This window comes from Daphnia magna, linkage group LG9 (genome assembly GCF_020631705.1).
Source record: "Daphnia magna isolate NIES linkage group LG9, ASM2063170v1.1, whole genome shotgun sequence".
In the NCBI taxonomy this organism is placed as follows: Eukaryota; Metazoa; Arthropoda; class Branchiopoda; order Diplostraca; family Daphniidae; genus Daphnia; species Daphnia magna.
This window is the reverse complement of record NC_059190.1, coordinates 2,011,606-2,032,732: the sequence shown is the minus strand read 5'-3', so window position 1 is coordinate 2,032,732 and position 21,127 is coordinate 2,011,606. Positions and strand designations below refer to the sequence as shown.

Here is a 21,127-nt window from a genome sequence, read left to right as displayed (position 1 = left end):
CGCTTGTTCTTTATTTACTTTTTTTTTTTTTGATAGCGTTCCAGGCCATGCATCTTCCAGCTGCTCTCTTCTCTGCTCTTCTACGTGGTTCTGTTCTTTTTCTTTTTAGTAAACCAAAACCTGCCCTTTCGCGTTGGTGCATCACACCACGTGCTAGTTCCGGAAACGCAAAAATGTTTATATTTCACGAGGAAGCGCCAAAACGAACTTAAAAGAGTAACTTCCGACGAAGCAGCAACGCACGCCCATCCAACGACGTAGGCGAGACGTAGACAAGATGACGTCATGAATTTTTTTCTGAGAAAGATCAGCTGGTACGCAGAAAGTATTTAAAAGTAGGTTACAGGGCTGGGAAAAACAAACATAACCTTATGAGTTTCCTTTTCCATCAAAGTCAAAACCAAGGTCTCGGTGAAAGAGATTGAATTAATCGTTTCCCGAAATTTCGATTTCAGTTCCCTTTATTTGTTTGTTTTGCTACCTCGTTACCTAAAAGAACGAGAAAGGTTTTCAGGAAAGGGCAAGTGAAATATGTAGTTAAAAAATAGCTGATATCTAATGAACACAAAATGGAAGGATTCACTGAGAATTATTTGGCTGCTCTGTCTTTGTGCGACTTGACCATAGCAAGGATGTAACATCCCCAAAGATAATCTGACCGGGATTGCTCTCTACAGAATTAACAAACAACGACAAACGTCTGCTGCAAATAACACGACATTACGGCACTGGTAGGGGAAAAAAAACATGAATTAAATAATAACGAGGAACTTCTGAAAAAGAATTAAACGTAAAAATGAAAACGATTATCTTTATAAAGTTTCATTGCGGGATCGGTGACGTTGAGCGGCTGTCTTGTCCATTTGAATCGGACGATTTGAGATTAACGCGACTCCGCTGGAACGTCTGGCAATGCTTTAGCGATTGGCGTTTGTTACAAAACCAAACGCGGACAACGTCACGCTCATAACCGATCTCTTGAGCGATATTACTGATTTCCCGTCCTATAAAACATCATTACGAATGAAAATGTGAAGGCACTTATACAAGTTACCAAACGAAATTTCAGATAATGACCTGACGGATGAGAACTTTGTTCGAATCGGCAATTGAGTACCACCAGTGCTTCTGGGCTAAAGAAAGTCCGTCGTTTACGGATCTTCCCGATGGACGAAATGTTAATGTAATCCAGTCCAGCGATCTGTTGCAGATTCCCCTGCTGATGTTTCTTTTCCGCCTCACGTAGCCAATTTTCAAGCACTGGCCGAATCTTTAAGGCACTGCGTGGAGTGATGTCCAACTTCTCAAACCTTAATATCAACCCATCGTAAAGAAATTCACGTAAAGCGTTTAATTTGTAAACCATTTGGTTACCTGCATATTGCCGATTGACTATATGCTGGGCCTTCCGTGGCACAAAGAGCTTGACCAACCTGAGTTTGCGTCAACCCTAAAACTAGCCGGCGCATTTTGAAGGTTCGTGCAAACTCACGAATCTCTTCCAAATCTATGCCGTCAACTACATTAGACGTAAACTGTTTTATCGTCGTTTGGCCTGTGTCGAAAATGAGATTACGCATTTAAATTCAAGGGCTTTTGCATATTTTTAGTAGAAAAACTCACAAAGATCTTCGGTTGAGTCCGGTAAATAATGCGGAGAAGGCATAGGTCCCGGAATTGATTGGGTGGCTTTGGGCACAGGTGAGGTTGCAGCAGATTCCGATTCGGAACACATTTCCTGGTTGTTTGCTAACAAGGTAATCGTATGAGTGATTATTTTTTGCCTGTACGATTTACGTTTACTATAAAATTACCGTTGGTACAGTGAGACGGACTAGTAACCGATTTTACTTGAACTGCCGGAATAGCTGGGGCGGACACGATGACGGGATCATTTACCAATCGGTTTGTAGGTGCGATAGAAGCACTTTCTTGGCTGGCTTGACTGGTATCAGGGAGTATAGATTTTGAAGATTTCGGTGCAGGCATAGTTACCACATCTGTGGTTAAATCAGGTTCCGAATTTAAGGGAGTGTTTCCGACAAATGGTAATTCATTAATTATTGGCGAGAAGCTCTCTGGGTAGCTGGCTACGACAGTCTGAATAGCCATTCCTACATGAAAAATATAGGACAATAAATTCAAGGACTAAAACGAAATTTAAAGAAAATTACCTTGTGGTGTCGGGACCAAAACCTGAAATGTTCGTGTGTTGGGAGGAAACTGCTGATCAGAGAGAGTAGGTGCTTCATGAGCCCCCAGCTGATTGCCAAGAGGTGGCACTGAAATATGAGGGACCATGGAGTTTTGGATATTTCTATACATATCAATCATGTTTGAACTTGGGACATGTGTCACTGACGAAGATATTGACGATGTCAGGGAAGTGAGTGCACTTAATGGATCTTCACCCATTGGGAGATTTTTATTGATCTCAGAATCTTGGGACTCTTTGAGACTGTTTGTATCTTCAGGTGTGTCTTCATCTGTTTGTTCAAATTCATAATCTTGGTAAAGGTTTTGTTCTGTTGTAGTGTTTGAATCTTGAATGGAATTGTTCTCTTGATATTCCTGCAAAGGTGGTGTAGACATTTGGTTACCTGAATCTTCTGGAGCATTTGAATGCAAACCAACAGCTTCTTGAGGATAAGGTGTGAACTGGGGAAGAAAACCTTGAGCTTGTGGAATACTTTGAACACATAATTGACCAAAGTTTACTGGGTTGTTGATCACTTGAAACAATTGCAGACCCTGAGGTGTCTCAATTGCTTGATAACAATGAGTTGATGGTTGCTGAACACTTGGTGTGATTGCCAAATATGTCAACCCATTCTGGTTAATGCAGGTGTAGGTTTGCCCTGCTGTTGAAACAAGCTGCTGATTGGGAAATGAGAAGTCCATTCCTGGAACACCATTTTGAAACTGAAACCCCGAACTGCAAACATACTGCACATTTGGTTGTAAGCCTCCTTGTGGCAATCCATAGCCTAACGTTTGAAAGGTCTGCTGGGCATTCGATAAAACGTTAAAATTCAAGTTGTCGTTCATCCTGTGGTAGCTTTCTATTTGGTGCTGCATCAACACGAATCGCGAAAGTCCGGCAACTCATGGAAACTAGGCAAAACAACAAAAACCTGTACGCTAGCATAGAAAAATAAAGCAAAAATGTTGCCAGAAAACATTCAAGTAATCAACTCAACAAACAATGGCCTGTATCTTCTGCTGCTCAAAACTGAAAATCAAATTACCAGCGGTGCCACATTTTTCTAACGTTGCGAAGCTATTTTCGTAATGATTTTTGGGCTCGGCCCCGGTTCGCTACAAAAAAAACGGGTTACCCATGGGTGTGCGGCCATAAATAGTCAATTTTCAGCGATTTAATTAACTACTTTTCAAACTACGTGGGTTGATCCGGATTTTCTAGGTAAACCAGGTCTACCCACAGCCACTTATTTAAATGGCTTCAACTAAAATAAAAGCAGTCATAGACCCCTGGTTCCTCCACTATGGCTATTTTCCCTCTCAGAAAAGGGGTACCCTCTTAAGGGGATTACTATAAAAAAAAACGAGGGTTTTGGGTCGGGGCATGGTCGGGGCGAATGAGTGATTTTCCGCCCGGTGGGACTCCCATCTGTCGACAAATGAGTTTCTGCGTGGAGTGAAGCAACACACCCGCAAGAGGCGCTCCCACCGGGCGGAAAATAACTCTTTCGCCCCGACCGCCCCGACCCAAAACCCTCGTTTTTTTTTGTATAGTAATCCCCGCAAGAAGGTACCCGTTTTCTGAGAGGGAAATTAGCCATAGTGGAGGAACCAGGAGTCTACGACTCTGATAAAAGTACCTACTAAGAAATTCAAATTGTAGCATAAAAATTTGGAATGGTAATAACATTTTGGTGCAATGGATATAATACAATAAAAGTCAGGGTTAAAAATCAGAATAAGCCGGATAAAAGCGGTTGAGAACGGGTTCAGAACCGGGTAAAGGAAACCATTGCCCATTAGAAAAGCTCGTGGGTCGTGAGCACTAAAACAGACAAACCACGCCCACAGTTTACCAATTTTTTTACTAGGATATAACTCAAGAAATGGGAAACATTTATACATTTTAGGTCCCGTTGTCATTAAGGAAACAGCTGAAATCAAATCGGTGGACTACATTTAAGGGAAGACCGCAGAACAGTGACTGTGAACACACAGTTTCTAATAATAATACATACATAAAAAGAAAGGAACTTGAATACGGTTCGCGTGTATCCCAAAACTTTTTATTCCTATGTAAACCGATCTGAAATTTATTCGGAAGACAGACTGAGGTTCTGATGATACGATTTTTCTGGTTGGTCTTATGTACAAACATTCATAGCCTAGATACTCACTATTACGATTAAATTACATTTTCAAATCAAATTAAAGTTCTCAACAGCAAAAAACAAACGGAATATTTGCAAGGCAGAATCTTATTTTGTTTGTGTTAAGAATATTATCTAGTAATCAAATAATATCTATCGCCTAGTCCTATCTTCATCATCGCATACATATACTGCGCTCCTATTGGACAACGCAACGGGATTTATTTTTTTTAGGAGCCAAAGATGGCGATAGAAATTCGACACTTTTGAGGTGTTACGTTTGCCATGGCACTCACAACAAAACGAGTGACATTGTTAACGGCCTCTTTAGTCGCTACTTGCGCTGTATAATCGACATCGCGTGTGTTAGATTCGAAAAACTAACTTTGCGCCCCGCAACTGAAACCCTTTGGTATACACTGAGAATGATTCACATTGACGCCATTAGTTCTGCGGAGCTACTAAGGGCAATGAACAACATACGGCGTCGTGCGTGCGTTGCGCACATGTCTGTATCCGGTTGAATTTGAACAACGGGGAAAGAGACAATCAAGGCGTCATTTAAAATATTTAAACAGCCAATAGAAAAACAGATAAGAAAACGATTTCAAAAGCCTGCCGAATTCAATTCACGCACAAGGTCGGGCTTAATCGACGACTCGAGCGTAGATTCATTACACTCTGTGTATGGTGAATCGCCGCGTGCAATACCAGCCACGCATATTATGTGTCTGTTTTCCAGAGGACACAGATGGCAAAATTTTGTTGTTGACAAAAAGAGGCAGCGAAATAGTGAGTTTCCGATCGCTGCGTTTGATTGTCCCAGTAGCTTACGTGCCAGCTTTATTCGAAAAAAAACTAAAACAAACAACATGGCAAATCGGCAAAAAAAAAAGGTGTAAACCAACGCCAGTGATAAAACAAAAAAAAAAAAAAAAATGACGCACGGAATCTAACGAACGGTATCAAACAGAATATCTGGACGCATCTGGTAACACTTTGCAGCAAACTGAAAGGTTTGCCTAATCGATCATCCGTATGAAGCCGGATCTGGGAACTAATGTGGCACCAACTTTCCGTCCAACGTCGAAATTTGAATCGTGTATATAATAGCGGATATTCACTTCGCATAATGTAGTGTCGACGACAACTTTAAACGGTAGCTATGGCTTTCATCGTATTAGTCCTACTCGCATTAGTGGCTGGTTCAGTTTCGGTAATTTATGTTTTTTAAACGCATTTAAGGCAAAATTGGAAAAAAAAAAACAATTATTTAGTCTACTTTTTCCTAATTCATGTTTTTCGTTTGCTAATCAATAGACGGCCGAAGAGAACGCGTTCAACAGACAGGCACCATTACCAGCAGCCCCAGCAGCATGTGATCCCACTTATCCGTACCGCAGCTTCGACGGAACGTGCAATAATTTGAACAACCCGCGCTACGGTCAAGCAAACACCATTTTCCAGAGATTGATGGGTCCAGCTAACTACGCTGACGGTAGGATGGCAGAGAATTTATTTATTTTTTTAAGTCATTGCCACCTGTACTAGTGCTTTAGCTGATCAACGTATTGGCTAAATCAATACGCAGGTGTTTCATCAATCCGTTTGGCCCAATCGGGCGCCTCTTTGCCGAGTGCTCGCCTGGTTTCTACCACTGTCCTTACCAACGGCACTGATACGAACAACGATGCCGTCTTGGTTACCATGCAATGGGGTCAATTCCTGGACCACGACTTAACACAAGGAAGGACTTTCACAGTGGGTAAGAAACAATTGGCTAAAAAAAAAAAAAATCCACGTGCATGTTCCGATTGTGATCTAATAATTAAATTGTGGACGCACAGCTGGAGGATGTTGTGATGGAGGACGGTTCGGAAACGTGACGGCCAACCCTAATGTTGAATGTTTGCATATCCCCATCCCAAGTAACGACCCCGTCTACGTTAATGCAAATTGCCTGAATATGGTTCGAAATACCTTTGGACTGAATCTCGATGGAACCACGCCATCGAGCAGACAACAGGTACTCTCCTCACTCCACCTTCATAATATATTTTTTTAAACTTTAAACCTTTGCTCTGAAACTTAGATGAACAGACTGACTCACTGGATCGACGGCTCGCAAATTTACGGAAATGACGACGCTACTGCGCAATCTCTCCGCGATCCAAGCTCAGGCAAAGGTCAATTGGCAGTTTCCATTCAGAGCGGCAAAGTTCTTCTACCAGTTTCACCAAGCACATGCTCTGATTGCTTCATAGCAGGTAAATCGAAAACGATATTCTTTACGTAGTGTACAGTCAACAGCTTCAAATCCCTTGGTTATTGTGAATCTCGAAATTAGTGAAAATCATAGGGAAGAACTAAAAATTTTGCAACAACAGGCGACAGCAGAGTGCGCGAACAGCCGCTGCTTACAATCATGCACACCTTGTGGCTTCGTGAACATAACCGGGTGGCTAATGCTCTGTATGACATATTCGGGTCGAGCAAATCCGATGAGTTCTATTACCAAGAGGCCCGTCGCATCGTCATTGCTGAATTCCAGCACATCACATACAAAGAGTATCTCCCAGTTATTCTTGGTAATTCAGTCTAGTGATAACGATAGAGCCAATAAGAAACACGCGCTAAACGACAATGACTTTTGAAACAGGCCGTCAAGCTAAATTTTCAAATTCTAAAAGCCAAAGTAACCCAGCCATTTACAACGAATTCGCCGCTGCTGCCTACCGAATGGGTCATTCCATGTTGACGAGCTTCCTAAAGTAAACTCTAAATCTTTCATCGTTTTGAGATCATCTTTTCTTACATCACTAAAACTCCGTACCACGGTTTCCAGGCTTTACGAGGTTGATGGCAGTGAAAGTCCTCAAAGTTTCTTTCTCGCAAACTCTTTCAACACCGGAACAACCCGTCTACTAAATCCGACTTTCATCGATAACGCTCTGCGTGGCCTTTTGCGAAACCTCGTCAACGCCGTGGACAACTGTTTTCCCGATGACGTCACCAGCCAACTATTCCGGTTGGTTTTCGTTTTAGCTCAAATCGACTTATCGAAAATTTTCAATGAAACCCAATTTGATTTAATGAAAAACGTAGGGCATCAGGCAGTCCTATCGGCGGGGATTTAATTTCAGTCAACATGCAACGCGGCCGCGATCACGGTAGGAGATTTTTTTTTTACTCGACTCATGACAAAGGCACCGATGATTTGAAATGGACACCTTTAAACTGACCCCTTTTTTTTTGCAACCCTATAGGTCTCCCAACTTACGTCAGAGCCCGACAAATCGCCCTTGGAACCAACGGCCCACTACCCACTACGTTTGATGCGCTCAAGTCTACGCACTCGAAAGAAGTGAGAGAAATTCACGTTTCTGCCGCCCTAGAATTTTATCGCGCTTAGTTATATTTAGCAATGCGTTGCTAATCACGAAAAAATTAAATTGGAAAATTTCGGCGCACGAAGCTTTTAACAGGGCATTCTTTCTTTAGGTCATCGATAGCTTGAAGCTCGTGTACCAATCGGTACAGGACATCGATTTGTTCATAGGTGGAGTGACAGAGAAGCATATGCCTGACGCCGCCGTGGGACCCACATTTGGTTACATCATCGCCGAACAATTTGAGAATCTCAAGCGGACAGATCGTTTTTTTTACAGCGACCTGACAAATTCCGTTTCGTTCACCGGCCGTAATATAAAAACGCAACGCGCATAACAATTTACGATTATAGTACATATATCAAAACATTTTAAATACCACCAGGTCAACTAAAAGAGATCAGGAAGGTAAGCCTTGCCCGCATCGTCTGCGATAACAACGACGGAACAGTCACTACAATCCAACCAGAGGCCTTCCGCAACCCGAGCAGGTAGAAATTTGTCACAAGTTAAAAAAAAAAATAAATAAATAATAATAATAAACTATTGTATGATGAATTATTTTCTAGCCGAAACTCTCCAGTTGCCTGCACTAGCATTCGGGGTATTGACTTCAACAAGTTCTACGGCAACAAGCCTATCTCGGTTGCTTCGGAGGAAAGTATTTCAGGTGAAGACACCTCTTAAGCGACGGAAGATTTTAAAAGGAGAGTGAAACCCTCAGCAATGAAACGGATCACTCTAGAGAATATTTGATTCTTTGGACAGGAAAAAAAAAGTATTATAAATAGTAAGGTGGAGGGCAAGGGTTTCACCATCGCAAAATGGTGTTCATAGTAGTCTAGCAAGCAAATTTATCGAAAGAATAAACAATCGTTTCTCTTCGACTTCTTCTTATTTAAATTACAATTCATACGATCTAAATGAGTGCGGCGAGAAAATGTATAATAAAGCACGTCACTTACACCAAAATTTCCATCGACCACTGCTGCCGCGAATGATGTCGTGCATTATAGCCGAGCGGGATCAGACAATACCCTAAACATAAGAAAAAGTAATTTAATTAATTAAAGGGCATATTCAAAATTATTATTTTATTGAAATCGGAACAAGCTAAGCTAACATACTCCTTCCCCATATCTTTGCTGATGAAAAACAAAACAAAATAGATTAAGGAAAACAAGGCAGTTCATTGGTATCACGATGAGGGCCAAAATCAATGACATGTCCATTTCACCATCTGGCACAAGTTGTCTGCACATATTGGCTATGGCAAGTTGTGTCATAGAAAGTTAAACATGCAATATATATTTGGACAGAGTGGGAAAAGAGAACAGGATATAGTTCGATTTGCTTATAGAGTACGTACTGTATTAAAACAATTTTTCTCGTGCCAGATGCACCAGCATTCCCGGCAAAGTGCTTTAAAAAATCTATTTTAATTCGACACAAAGCACGAACACGTAGGCCTTCTGTAGACAAATGCTTACAACAGGCGTAGCGCACTATGGATTTTGGAAAGCACCTGCGTAATTATTTGCATTGAACCAATTGTTCGTAAACACGGATGCGGATACAGCTTGTAACATGTATCTGTCGCGCACATTTAATGTGAAACTGGTTCTCTATAAAAATGAAGAATACTTCCAGGTTGTTGCACAGTTTCCCATACAACTTTAAGTGGCGAAAATGATGTCCATTCTAATGCTAGTACTAGCGCTGGCCGCCGGTACCTTATCAGTAAGTTATTTTTCGAACATTACAGACCCAAATAGTTTGAGATTTCATTTTCGCAAACTATAAAAAAATTTCTGAATAATTGTGCGTTGCGAAAACTGATAAGCAGGAAGAGGATGCATCCGTCCGACAAGCAGCGCCATTACCACCCGCTCCAACATGCGATCCCACCTACAGGTATCGCACATTTGACGGAACCTGCAACAATTTAAACTTCCCGCGTTTCGGACAAGCAGGAACCATTTTCCAACGATTAATGGGTCCAGCAACCTATGCCAACGGTAATTTTAAATCCTCCACTATTTCTTATTCGTTTTCGGGACGTCTTACAATTCCGCATAAGCAAATAAAAGAAACCAAATAAATAAAATTTGAATAAGTTGCAAATTTGAGGATTGACAACATGTTTTTTAAAATTCACGAATAGATCTCTCGGCAATCCGTTTGGCTAAGTCGGGAAACCCCTTGCCGAGCACACGTCTAATTTCTACTACAGTCACCGTAAACAGTAGCGTCTTTGATTATGACGCTGCTTTGATAACAATGCAATGGGGTCAATTCATGGACCACGATTTAACACAGACACCACAATTCACCATAAGTAAATTTCAAGGCGGAAATGTCATTTGAAAGAGAGACGTTCATTTTTGTTTTGGAAAAACAGCTGGCGGATGTTGTGACGGAGGAAGATTCGGCAACGTCACCGCCAATCCCAACGCGGAGTGTTTACACATTCCTATACCTAGTGGCGATCCCGTTTACAGCAACGTGAATTGCATGAACATGATTCGATCAACTTATGGCCCACGTCTCGATGGCACTATGCCACCGCATAGACAACAGGTTTTCCCATCCCCCTGCTTTCACACAATTCTGCATTTTTTTTAAAGTGTTGTTTTGGTGTCTTTAGATCAACGCTATAACCCACTGGATTGACGGATCGCAAATCTACGGAAACAACAACTCGACTGCCCAATTGCTGCGAGACACAAGTTCAGGCAAAGGTCTCTTAGCATTTTCCGTACAAAATGGCCAAGTTTTGCTACCCACATCACCATCCACATGCGCTGATTGCTTTGTGGCAGGTAGAAAATGAATAGGACATTTCATCTAAATAACATTTTTCAATAAACAAAAGATACGGCTTCAGAATTAATCCTACAAGCTAACAACATTAATCGTTTTTGTTGCAACAGGCGATAACAGAGTTCGCGAACAGCCATTGCTTACAGTAATGCACACCTTGTGGCTTCGGGAACATAACCGCGTAGCAAATGCACTCTACGCAAAATTCGGATCAAGCAGGTCCGACGAATTTTATTACCAAGAAGCTCGCCGTATCGTGATTGCGGAATTCCAGCACATCACATACAGAGAATATCTTCCAGTTATTCTTGGTAAAAGACAAAACAAAACATTAAAAACAAGAAAAGGAACTAACGATGGACGGAATAAAACGCAGGTCCTGAAATTCCGGTCCCACCGTTCGATACCCGATTCAATCCGGCAATCTTTAACGAATTTGCCGCCGCTGCCTTTCGGATGGGTCACTCTCAGCTGAGGAGTTTTATCAAGTATATAAAGCAATTCCGAAGCTGTCATCCTTAATCTAACGGGATAAAAACGCATTCGTAGACTCTTCGAAGCTGACGGAACCGCAAGCAATCAAAGCTTTTTTCTCGGTAATTCATTCCTTACTGGTGCTTTCCGCCTTCTCAATCCGAAATTCATCGACAACGCCTTACGTGGTCAATTGCTCACTCCCGCCCAATCGGTAGACGAATGTTTTGCTCCTGATGTTACGAGTCAACTTTTCAGGTAAGTTTCATTTTCAGCGCCGTTTTCACGTTATTCTACCACCCACAAAATTATTTTACAAATAGGACAACAACTGCCCTCGGTGCTGATTTAGTGGCAATTAATATGCAGCGCGGACGCGATCACGGTAAGAAATGACAATGACCCTTCAAGTTTGGCTTGCTCAAAAAGAAATAGAAATATCAACAATTTAGAAACAAATAGGGACGAAATAAAGATTTTGAAATTCAACAGGCCTTCCACCTTACGTCAGAGCCCGACAAATCGCCCTGGAGAACTCCGGTCTAAAACCGTATCCACCTCCTCCACCACCAATGACATTTGATGACCTAGCCCCGACACATTCTCTAGAAGTACTGGTTTTGTTTTAGCCAAACTGAACCTAACGCTGAAATGGTTTTATGAAAAAAATTTCTAAATAACACGATTGCAGGTCATCAAAAGTCTGAAGGCAGTTTACAAATCAGTGGAAGATATTGATTTATATATCGGTGGAGTGACAGAGAGGCCTCTGCCTGGCGCTGCTGTTGGGCCGACATTTGCTTACATCATTGCCCAGCAGTTCGACAATTTGAGAAGGACGGATCGTTTTTTTTACGCCAACCTGGGACAGACGGTCTCTTTCACTCCACGTAAGGACGATGGAGACGTAGATAAAAACTGCTCAACAACCGGCAGTTAACAATATTTCTAAAATCACTAGGCCAATTTGATGAAATTAGGAAAGTAAGTCTGGCCCGCATCATCTGTGACAACAATGACGGAACTATCACGCACATTCAGCCAATGGCCTTCCGCAGGCCGTCTAGGTAATTGACGATATATCTGGCAATTAACCTATCAATCTTGCCCTACACGCGTAACATTTTCTTTTCAGGTATAACATGCCGATTCCTTGCGCTAACATACCGGAGGTCAATTTCAACTACTACTAGAAGAATGGGCCGAATTTCTTTTCATTTTTGAAGGAAGAAACAATTTTTAAAAATCAAGCATTGGACATTTCAGAAGCACTAACTATGATTAAACAATATTTAAACAATTTTTGGGTTTGTAGAAGATAGATTATTAGTAATTAATAAAAAAGGGGATAACGCATAATAGTTCAAAGCATGGCGGAATGAATGATACACTTTTTGTTCCATAAACCTTCCACTGAATTTTTAATTTAGAAATTATTACTAAAACGTTATCTGCCTGGCAGTTGCGCAATAATTTTTTTTTTTTTTTTTTTATAGTGCTCTGTTTACACCTTTCACAAGTGCGGTCTATCAGACAAAATCGAGAGGGAACCACGGATCGAAAAGAGAACAGGATATAGTTCAATTTGCTTATAGAGTACGTAACGTATTAAAACAATTTTTCTCGTAACAGATGCACCAGCATTCCCGGCAAAGTGTTTTAAAAATCTATTTTAATTCGAGACAAAGCACGAACACGTAGGCATTCGGCAGAGAAATGCTTACAACTGACGTAGCGCACTGTGGATATTGAACGCACCTGCGTTATTATTTGCACTGAGCCGATTGTTCGTAAACACGGATGCGGATACAGCTTGTAACATGCATCTGTCGCGCACATTTAAGGTGACACTGGTTCTCTATAAAAATGATGTATACTCTTAAACCAAAATAAAGGAAACCAAATATAAACAAACTTTGAAAAAGCTGCAAATTTGAGGATTGACAACACACGTGCGATATTATTTGCATTGAACCGATTATTCGTAAACAAGGATGCGGATACAGCTTGTAACATGTATCTGTCACGCACATTTAATGTGAAACTGGTTCTCTATAAAAAATGAGGTATACTCCCAGATTATTGCACAGTTTTCAATACAACTTTAAGTGGCGAAAATGGTGTTCATTCTAATGCTAGTACTAGCTCTGGCCGCCGGTACCTTATCAGTAAGTTATTTTTCAAACACTACAGACCCAAATAGTTTGAGAGTTCATTTTCACTAACTCTGAAACAATTTCTGAATAATTGTGCGTTGCGAAAACTGACAAGCAGGAAGAGGATGCATCCGTCCGACAAGCAACGCCATTACCCCCCGCTCCAAGATGCGATCCTACCTACATGTACCGCACATTTGACGGAACCTGCAACAATTTAAATTTCCCGCGTTTCGGACAAGCAGGAACCATTTTCCAACGATTAATGGGTCCAGCAACCTATGCCAATGGTAATTTAAAATCGTTCAGAATTTCTAATTCGTTTTCAGGACGTCTTACAATTTCGCATTAAGCAAATAAAGGAAACCAAATAAATAAAAATTGAATAAGCTGCAAATTTGAGGATTGACAACATGTTTTTTTTTAAATTCACGAATAGATCTCTCGGCAATCCGTTTGGCTAAGTCGGGAAACCCATTGCCGAGCACACGTCTAATTTCTACTCAAGTTACCGTAAACAGCAGCTTCTTTGATTACGACGCTTCTTTGATAACAATGCAATGGGGTCAATTCATGGACCACGATTTAACACAGACACCACAATTTCCCATAAGTAAGTTCAAAGGCAAAAATGTTGTAAAAAAACAAAAACAACAGACCATAATTTTTCTTTTGGAAAAATAGCTGGCGGATGCTGTGACGGAGGACTATTCGGAAACGTCAAAGCCAATCCCAACGCGGATTGTTTACACATTCCCATACCGAGAAACGATCCCGTTTACAGCAACGTGAATTGCATGAACATGATTCGCTCAACTTATGGCCCACGTCTCGATGGCACTATGCCACCGCGTAGACAACAAGTTTGCACACTTCCGCTGCATTCACACAATTATATCTTTGTTTTAAATGTATTGTTCCCATGTCTATAGATCAACGCTTTAACCCACTGGATTGACGGATCGCAAATCTACGGAAACAACAACTCCACTGCCCAATCGTTGCGAGATAGAAGTTCAGGCAAAGGTCTCCTAGCATTCTCCGTCCAAAATGGCAAAGTTTTGCTACCCACATCACCATCCACATGCGCTGATTGCTTTGTGGCAGGTAAAAATGAATGGGATACTTTATTTAAACGACATTTTTCGATTAAAAATCCTACAAACTAACAACATCAATCGTTCTTGTTGCAATAGGCGATAACAGAGTGCGCGAACAGCCGTTGCTTACGGTAATGCACACCCTTTGGCTTCGGGAACATAACCGTGTGGCTAAAGCACTTTACGCAAAATTCGGACCAAGCAGGTCCGACGAATTCTATTACCAAGAAGCTCGCCGTATTGTGATAGCGGAAATCCAGCACATCACTTACAGAGAATATCTTCCAGTTATTCTTGGTAACAAAACACACACAAAAAACAAAACATTCAACACAAGAAAGGGGACTAAAGATGGACGGAATAAAACGCAGGTCCCGAGGTTCCATTGATACCGTTTGATACCCAATTCAATCCTGCAATATTTAACGAATTTGCCACTGCTGCCTATCGTATGGGTCACTCTCAGCTGAGGAGTTTTATCAAGTATAAAGCAATTTCGAACCTGTTTTCCCTAATCTGACCAATTAATACGCATTCATAGACTTTTCGAAGCTGACGGAACAGGAAGCGACCAAAGCTTTTTTCTCGGTAATTCATTCCTTACAGGTTCTTTCCGCCTTCTCAATCCGAAGTTTATCGACAACGCCCTTCGTGGTCAATTGCTCGTTCCCGCCCAGTCGGTAGACGAATGTTTTGCTCCCGACATTACAAGTCAACTTTTCAGGTAAGTTTCATCTTTCCACGCCGTTTTCACGTTATTACCAACCAACAAAATCGAGCACGGCCAAATCACCTTTTAATTAGGACAACCACTGCCCTCGGTGCTGATTTAGTGGCAATTAATATGCAACGCGGACGAGATCACGGTACGAAATGAAAATTACCCTTCAAATTAGGCTAGCTTCAGTAGAAACAGAAATATCAACAATTTAGAAACAAATAACGATGAAATAAAGATTTTGAAATTCAACAGGCCTTCCACCTTACATCATAGCCCGACAGATTGCCCTGGAGAACTCCGGCCCGCAACCGTATCCACCTCCTCCACTACCAAAGACATTTTATGACCTGACCTACACACATTCTTTAGAAGTAATTATTTACCATGAATACCGTTGGTATTTAATCACCCCATCCCAGCCTGGCTGACAGCATGTTTGTCTTATCCAATTTGAATCTAACGCTGAAATCTTTTCATGACGCAACTTTTTCTAAACAAAATCTGATCCCAGGTCATCGAAAAGCTGAAGGCAGTGTACGAATCAGTGGAAGATATTGATTTATATATCGGTGGAGTGACAGAGAAGCCTCTGCCTGGCGCTGCTGTTGGGCCGACATTCGCTCACATCATTGCCCAGCAGTTCAACAATTTGAGATGGACGGATCGTTTCTTTTACGCCAACTCGGGACACCCAGTCTCCTTCACCCCCCGTAAGGATAGAAACGTAGATAAAGAGTGCTAAACAACTGGCCGTTAACAATATTTTTAACATCGTTAGGTCAATTTGATGAAATTTGGAAAGTAAGTCTGGCCCGCATCATCTGTGACAACAATGATGGAACTATCACACAAATTCAGCCAATGGCCTTCCGCATGCCGTCTCGGTAATCCACGATAAATCTGGCAATTAACCTATCAACCTTGCCCTACACGAAACATTTTCTTTTCAGGTACAACATGCCGATTCCTTGCTATAACATACCGGGAATCAATTTCAACTACTACTAGAAGAATGGACTAAATTTTTTTTGAATTTTGGAGGGGGTGGGGGGGTCGATTGCCTTTAAAATTTTGAAGCATAATTTGGGTTTGCGGAAAATGGATTAATTGTAGTTTTTAAAAAAGGCAACGCATGATGGAATAAATTATACAGTTTTTGTTCCACAAACCTTCCACTTAATTGTTAATTTAGAAACGTTTACTAAAAAAATATTTGCCTAGCAGTTGTGCAATGATTTGTTTCCCTATAAAAACAGCGCTCTGTTTTCACCTTTCACAAGTGCGGTCTATCAGACAAAATCGAGAGGGGCCAGATGTGTGGTAAAAGCACCAATCTAATCCGCCTCCACAGGAACCCCACAAACCAACCCAGCGTTTGAAAAGCCGTCCGACACCTCGACCACATTTTTAAAATCCTTACTAAGCACGCTATCCGACCCACTCTATTTTCGCCTCCCTGGTTTTTCAGTCGATCACGCAAGCGGCAAAAGCTTAACAATGTTCTATCTGAACCATAACCCCTATCATGTCGTTATCCATTTCTGAACACGGTTTAATCAAATTTTAATTGGATCCAAGCTTGTATACACCCTAAGGCGAAAACACTTTTAAAAAAAATCAAAAAGGACAAAAGAATAACGTTTCATTTTGCTTGTTTCAAGCAAAACAAGACGTTTCGTCTGAAAATCATGCAAAAACAATCACTAAAGGCAATATGGGGAAAAGTCAGCTATCGCCAAACAAGGCCATCGATCGAAGGATGTAGCTGGCCACGAAAAGCAGCTAGCTCTTACGTTTATTTCTGCAGCCTAACTAGGGGTATGGTCTCACACACACACAAAATAATAATAATAAAATAGAACGATATTAATCAAGTTGCGCAACGAGAAAAAAAAGGCCGCATGTGAGTGTGTGAGCTTTATGAATACAATATTTGAGAGCACCTGCGCAGGTAAGCGGCCATCCAGAAACAAGGTGGATATCAATTCGTAGTATGACACCGTAGAGTTAGAGCTCTGTCACCTAATCGCATTCGATCAGCACAGAAAAAAAAAGTTTAATATGACAGAAGCTATTAAAAGAAAAAAAGTTTAACGAAACGTCAAAACAGGATGTAGGTTCAATTGGGGTTTCTGGCCTATTTTTACGACACCCTGCGATTGGATAGAAACGCTAACGTCGGCAACGCTAAAAGCACGAATTGACTGGCTGTCGGAAATAGAAAATTTAAACGCATCTGTGTGCTCGCCTACTACGCGTTTTATTCCTATAAAAGCAAGGTAATGTCCCAGGGTTAAACTACAGTTTCAGAAAAAGCTAATCGAAATGACACTCATCAATGCCGTAACTGTGTTAATTTTGTGGTTTGGCACTTCATTGTCGGTAAGTTGTTTAGATTACACCTTCATGTGAAACAGGCAAAAAGTCCAAATTTATCAAATTGCGTTCAATATAAAAGTAACGATCTTTCGATTATAAAAAATGTAAACAAGACATTATGATGTTTTCATCTGGCAAACAATCACCGAATCCTCAAATCGATGTACACAGCAAACCAATTTTTTTCCGATTGTTAATTGATAGGCCGTAGAGAATGGCTTCAACAGACAGGTACCATTACCATCGGTTCCAGTCTGCGACCCCATGTACAAGTATCGCAGCTTTGACGGAACATGCAACAATTTGAAAAATCCACGTTTCGGACAAGCAAATACAGGTTAACCAGCGACTGATGGGCCCCGCAACCTACGCCGATGGTAATGTGATGCATTTGTCCGTTTTATTCTTTGAAAAATTGAAGTAGAATAGACACAAAGAAACACTATTAATTGCGTGTAAAAAATTAAGGACCTTTACCACTTTAACCTAATGAAACAAGCAATTTAAAACGCAGGTATTTCCAAAATTCGTTTATCCGCATCGGGTGCCCCTTTGCCGAGTACCCGTTTGATTACGACTATCGTCACCATGAACGAGAGTGTCTCAAATAACGACGCATCATTGCTAACAATGCAATGGGGCCAGTTCTTGGACCATGATTTTTCACGAGCCCAGGCCGCAAGAAACAGTAAAGCGTTAAAGAAATTTAACGTGTGAAAAATGACCTAATCGCTAAGTGTCTGATAACAGGTACTGGGGGAACTATCAGCTGCTGCGATGGAGGAAGATTTGGAAACGTTACGGCCAATCCCCATCCCGAGTGCTTGCATATCCCCATCCCAAGACAATGATCCTGTCTACAGCAATGCTAATTGCATTAACATGGTTCGTAATACATTTGGTCTCTATCTCAACGGTAGTACACCACGAAGCCGGGAACAGGTATTAACTTTCCGTTGGCAGTCAACGTAATAAATAATTCAAATTAATTTTTGTTGAAAAAAAAAAATCAAGATCAGCGCCATGACTTCCTGGATCGATGGTTCTATGATTTACGGAAGCAGTAATGCAACAGCGCAATCTCTGCGTGACCTTAACTCAACGAAAGGTTTAATGAAAGTATCGATCCAGAAAGGAAAGGTTCTTCTACCGATCATTAATACCTGCTGCCCGGATGACCCAACTAATACATGCAGTGATGCTACATCGTGCTTTACAGGGGGTAATGCTACGTGTTTCTTTCCAATAGTCTCGCTCTTTCAATTTCTTGAGCATGGTTACCCAAGGTCTCATTTACCATTATCATCTCGTTAATTTATATAAACTGTTGACGCATAGGTGATAGCAGATTACGTCAACAACCGTTGCTTACGGTCATGCACACACTTTGGCTTGCGTGAGCATAATCGAGTAGCTAATGCCTTATTTTCAAAATTCGGAGCAAGCAAATCGAGCGAGTTCTACTTTCAAGAAGCACGTCGCATCGTGATTGCCGAGTTACAGCATATCACTTACGCAGAGTATCTACCGGTCATTCTTGGTATAGTCAAATTTGAAAATTATATTTTAAATGTTAAAAATTCTAAAAACGCTGTCGATTCAGGACCCAAAGCGCTATTTGTTGGAGCGTACAATGATAAATCTGACCCTGCTGTTTTTAACGAATTTTCCGCTGCTGCCTTTCGTATGGGCCACTCTCAGTTGCGAAGTTTCATCAGGTGAGGACTGGAATTTTCGAAAACATCGCACCATTTTACACGAATTCCTTTCAATTTAGGCTATACGAGGCCGATGGAACTCGAAGCAACCAGAGCTTTCTCCTCGGCAACTCTTTCAACTCTGCTACTCGCCTACTCAATACGAACTTTATTGACAACGCACTACGCGGGCTAATGCGAACTCCGGCTCAATCGGTGGACGAATGCTTCGCTGACGACATTACTAGCCAACTACTGCGGTATAATTCATTATTTTTTTTTTTCAATACAAAAAACTACAATGGGCCGGGAAAAAACAAAAAACATTGTCAAAATCGAATTTAATTTCATTTCAGAACACAGACGGCCTCCCTTGGCGGCGATCTAATTTCAATCAACATGCAACGCGGGCGCGACCACGGTTTAAAATAAAGAATTACTTTTTTTTAACTTTAAAACAAATTAGATTTAAGTTCTTTTCCAAGAGGTAACAACATTGTTTGGTTGTTTTGTTTGAAATAAGGCATGCCACCTTACATAATTGCCCGACAAATTGCCTTGAAATGGCTAAAGGACAGACCAGAAACCCCACTCCCCACCACAATGGATCATCTGAGTTCGACAACTTCGGTAGATGTAAGCGATATTGACAAACTAATTAAATTTGCACATGGTCGGGAATCCAATTGCCTTCGTTCTCAGTTCCTCTTTGTCCTGAACCGACCATCTGAATTGTTTCATGCAAGAATTTAAAAAACGCGTTTGTTCCAGATCATTAACTACTTCAAAAAAGTTTACGCTTCAGTAAGGGACATCGATTTGTACATCGGAGGAGTAACTGAGGAACGATTGCCAGGAGCTGCCGTGGGACCAACATTTACTTATATAATCGCAAAACAATTTGAGAATTTGAGGCAATCAGATCGATTTTTTTATAGTCACCTAACGCAATCTGTTTCTTTCACTGCAGGTAAGAACAGGTTGGCATTTAATAAATATAAAATTTTTCTGAAGTGATAAATATGATCAGCTCAACTGAACGAAATCAAGAAAGTAAAGCTTGCCCGTATCATCTGCGACAACAATGATGGAACTGTCAAGCAAATTCAACCGAACGCCTTCCGCAACCCAACGGGGTAATCATTTAGCAACGAGTTTTTGCAAAGTGTTAAGCCAAAGTTTTGTTTCCTTTCTAGCCTAAACAAGCCCGTTCCCTGCACTAGCATAAATGGAATCGACTTCGTCAAGTTCGTAAAGTAGAACGTCTTCATCAAAAAAGGTTTCAAATATATCAAGAAAGGGATGAAAAGAATTGCACATTGGGTTTTGATTGTATCAAAACAGGGATGAAAAGAATTGCACATTGGGTTTTGATCATATCAAGAACACAAAATCATACAGGAAAAATTATTTGTGGTGGGAACAAGCTATGACTTCATCATCTACGGGACAACAATTCAAAAAGTGTGGTGAGGTGAAAGCAACCCAGCTACCACCCAGCCATGCTAGCTAACCAGTTTAAGTTTTCAATGATTTTTGAATTGCTATTCGAGTGAATCAAATTCACATATGATTGTGGGTATAAATAAACAACTGCACTTACCAAGTTATTTGCTGTATAGTATTGTGGGCTACTGCTGGAATGAAGCACCTCTTACATATTGATACAACCTTGGAAGAACCAAGCAATAAGAAAAAATTATCCGTTAAAACTGTCTCTGTAGGTTTCATCTTGTAAAACTTTCAAGATTACAATGACTATGGTAAATGGAAAAACGAACCTTATCTTACTTCAAGTTAGGAAACCACTCAGAGTGTAACGTTAAACTCGTTTCTAGTTGTGTATCTTCAGTAAAGGAGAACTGATATCGGAAATTGCCTGATAATTCTGAAGAGAGAGGCACAGCCCATTTCTGATCCTTCTTGAATTTTCACGGAAACTCAACCACGCTGATTCATCCAGTGTTGTCTCGTATATTCTTTGTTCATTTTTCACGTTAGCATTTTCTCACATAAAAAATTAGTTATTAGCGGTT

The 21,127-nt window shown here is 40.9% G+C and overlaps 4 protein-coding genes across 13 annotated transcripts; 3 read left to right on the top strand and 1 right to left on the bottom strand.

Annotated features, from left to right (window-relative positions):
• Positions 1–443: 443 nt before the first annotated feature.
• On the bottom strand, positions 444–21,036 carry LOC116930853 (POU domain, class 6, transcription factor 2). 4 transcript variants are annotated; one of them, XM_045179024.1, is made up of 10 exons: positions 20,873–21,028; positions 20,695–20,762; positions 8,707–8,779; positions 2,601–3,114; positions 2,175–2,543; positions 1,815–2,114; positions 1,624–1,749; positions 1,375–1,555; positions 1,078–1,310; positions 444–1,004 (listed from the first exon to the last, which is right to left on the bottom strand). In XM_045179024.1, the coding sequence occupies exons 4-10, from the start codon at positions 3,076–3,078 to the stop codon at positions 823–825; spliced, it is 1,869 nt and encodes a 622-aa protein (XP_045034959.1). In that variant the 5' UTR covers positions 3,079–3,114; positions 8,707–8,779; positions 20,695–20,762; positions 20,873–21,028; the 3' UTR covers positions 444–822. The 4 variants fall into 4 exon arrangements, with proteins under 4 accessions (XP_045034959.1, XP_045034958.1, XP_045034957.1 ...); XM_045179023.1 differs by having other exon boundaries at positions 2,175–3,114; positions 20,883–21,036; XM_045179022.1 differs by having other exon boundaries at positions 2,175–3,114.
• LOC116933133 (chorion peroxidase) lies at positions 5,412–8,628 on the top strand. 2 transcript variants are annotated; one of them, XM_045179027.1, is made up of 13 exons: positions 5,412–5,568; positions 5,673–5,850; positions 5,944–6,117; positions 6,200–6,378; positions 6,445–6,619; positions 6,740–6,940; positions 7,012–7,123; positions 7,198–7,380; positions 7,458–7,522; positions 7,619–7,716; positions 7,854–8,052; positions 8,127–8,232; positions 8,311–8,628. In XM_045179027.1, the coding sequence occupies exons 1-13, from the start codon at positions 5,518–5,520 to the stop codon at positions 8,426–8,428; spliced, it is 1,839 nt and encodes a 612-aa protein (XP_045034962.1). In that variant the 5' UTR covers positions 5,412–5,517; the 3' UTR covers positions 8,429–8,628. The 2 variants fall into 2 exon arrangements, with proteins under 2 accessions (XP_045034962.1, XP_045034963.1); XM_045179028.1 differs by having other exon boundaries at positions 6,200–6,381; positions 6,448–6,619.
• Positions 9,341–16,183, top strand: LOC116930860 (peroxidase). Of its 6 annotated transcripts, none has more exons than XM_032938283.2 (13): positions 9,341–9,481; positions 9,588–9,759; positions 9,906–10,079; positions 10,143–10,321; positions 10,389–10,563; positions 10,675–10,875; positions 10,941–11,052; positions 11,114–11,296; positions 11,362–11,423; positions 11,531–11,649; positions 11,730–11,928; positions 12,000–12,105; positions 12,174–12,397. In XM_032938283.2, exons 1-13 carry the CDS (start codon positions 9,431–9,433, stop codon positions 12,229–12,231), a joined length of 1,791 nt encoding a protein of 596 aa, XP_032794174.2. In that variant the 5' UTR covers positions 9,341–9,430; the 3' UTR covers positions 12,232–12,397. The 6 variants fall into 6 exon arrangements, with proteins under 6 accessions (XP_032794174.2, XP_045034966.1, XP_032794173.2 ...); XM_045179031.1 differs by lacking the exons at positions 9,588–9,759; positions 9,906–10,079; positions 10,143–10,321; ... (7 more) ...; positions 12,000–12,105; positions 12,174–12,397 and adding exons at positions 13,313–13,484; positions 13,634–13,807; positions 13,879–14,057; ... (7 more) ...; positions 15,794–15,899; positions 15,966–16,183 and having other exon boundaries at positions 9,362–9,481; XM_032938282.2 differs by having other exon boundaries at positions 9,375–9,481; positions 9,585–9,759.
• LOC116930859 (peroxidase) lies at positions 17,341–20,701 on the top strand. Its single transcript, XM_032938279.2, is given in 16 exon segments — positions 17,341–17,397; positions 17,599–17,730; positions 17,732–17,771; positions 17,909–18,082; positions 18,145–18,236; positions 18,238–18,336; positions 18,409–18,616; positions 18,733–18,785; positions 18,787–18,934; positions 18,998–19,112; positions 19,172–19,351; positions 19,448–19,512; positions 19,615–19,727; positions 19,863–20,061; positions 20,122–20,227; positions 20,288–20,701. Coding segments are annotated over 16 exon segments (1,845 nt in total). The 3' UTR covers positions 20,352–20,701.
• Positions 21,037–21,127: the final 91 nt, after the last annotated feature.

What these genes read in the sequence shown, in the direction of transcription:
- LOC116930853 (XM_045179023.1), bottom strand. Translation starts at nt 3,078, where the DNA reads ATGCAGCACCAAATAGAAAGCTACCACAGGATGAACGACAACTTGAAT. An exon ending in TCCGTCTCACTGTACCAACG is followed by an intron (nt 1,750 to 1,814) that starts GTAATTTTATAG and finishes TTACCTTGTTAG; the next exon opens with CAAACAACCAGGAAATGTGT. An exon ending in GGACTCAACCGAAGATCTTT is followed by an intron (nt 1,556 to 1,623) that starts GTGAGTTTTTCT and finishes TTTTCGACACAG; the next exon opens with GCCAAACGACGATAAAACAG.
- LOC116930860 (XM_045179030.1), top strand. Translation starts at nt 9,431, where the DNA reads ATGATGTCCATTCTAATGCTAGTACTAGCGCTGGCCGCCGGTACCTTA. An exon ending in ATATCTTCCAGTTATTCTTG is followed by an intron (nt 14,592 to 14,665) that starts GTAACAAAACAC and finishes AATAAAACGCAG; the next exon opens with GTCCCGAGGTTCCATTGATA. An exon ending in CAGCTGAGGAGTTTTATCAA is followed by an intron (nt 14,778 to 14,835) that starts GTATAAAGCAAT and finishes ACGCATTCATAG; the next exon opens with ACTTTTCGAAGCTGACGGAA.
- LOC116933133 (XM_045179027.1), top strand. Translation starts at nt 5,518, where the DNA reads ATGGCTTTCATCGTATTAGTCCTACTCGCATTAGTGGCTGGTTCAGTT. An exon ending in TAGTGGCTGGTTCAGTTTCG is followed by an intron (nt 5,569 to 5,672) that starts GTAATTTATGTT and finishes GCTAATCAATAG; the next exon opens with ACGGCCGAAGAGAACGCGTT. An exon ending in GCCTTCCGCAACCCGAGCAG is followed by an intron (nt 8,233 to 8,310) that starts GTAGAAATTTGT and finishes ATTATTTTCTAG; the next exon opens with CCGAAACTCTCCAGTTGCCT.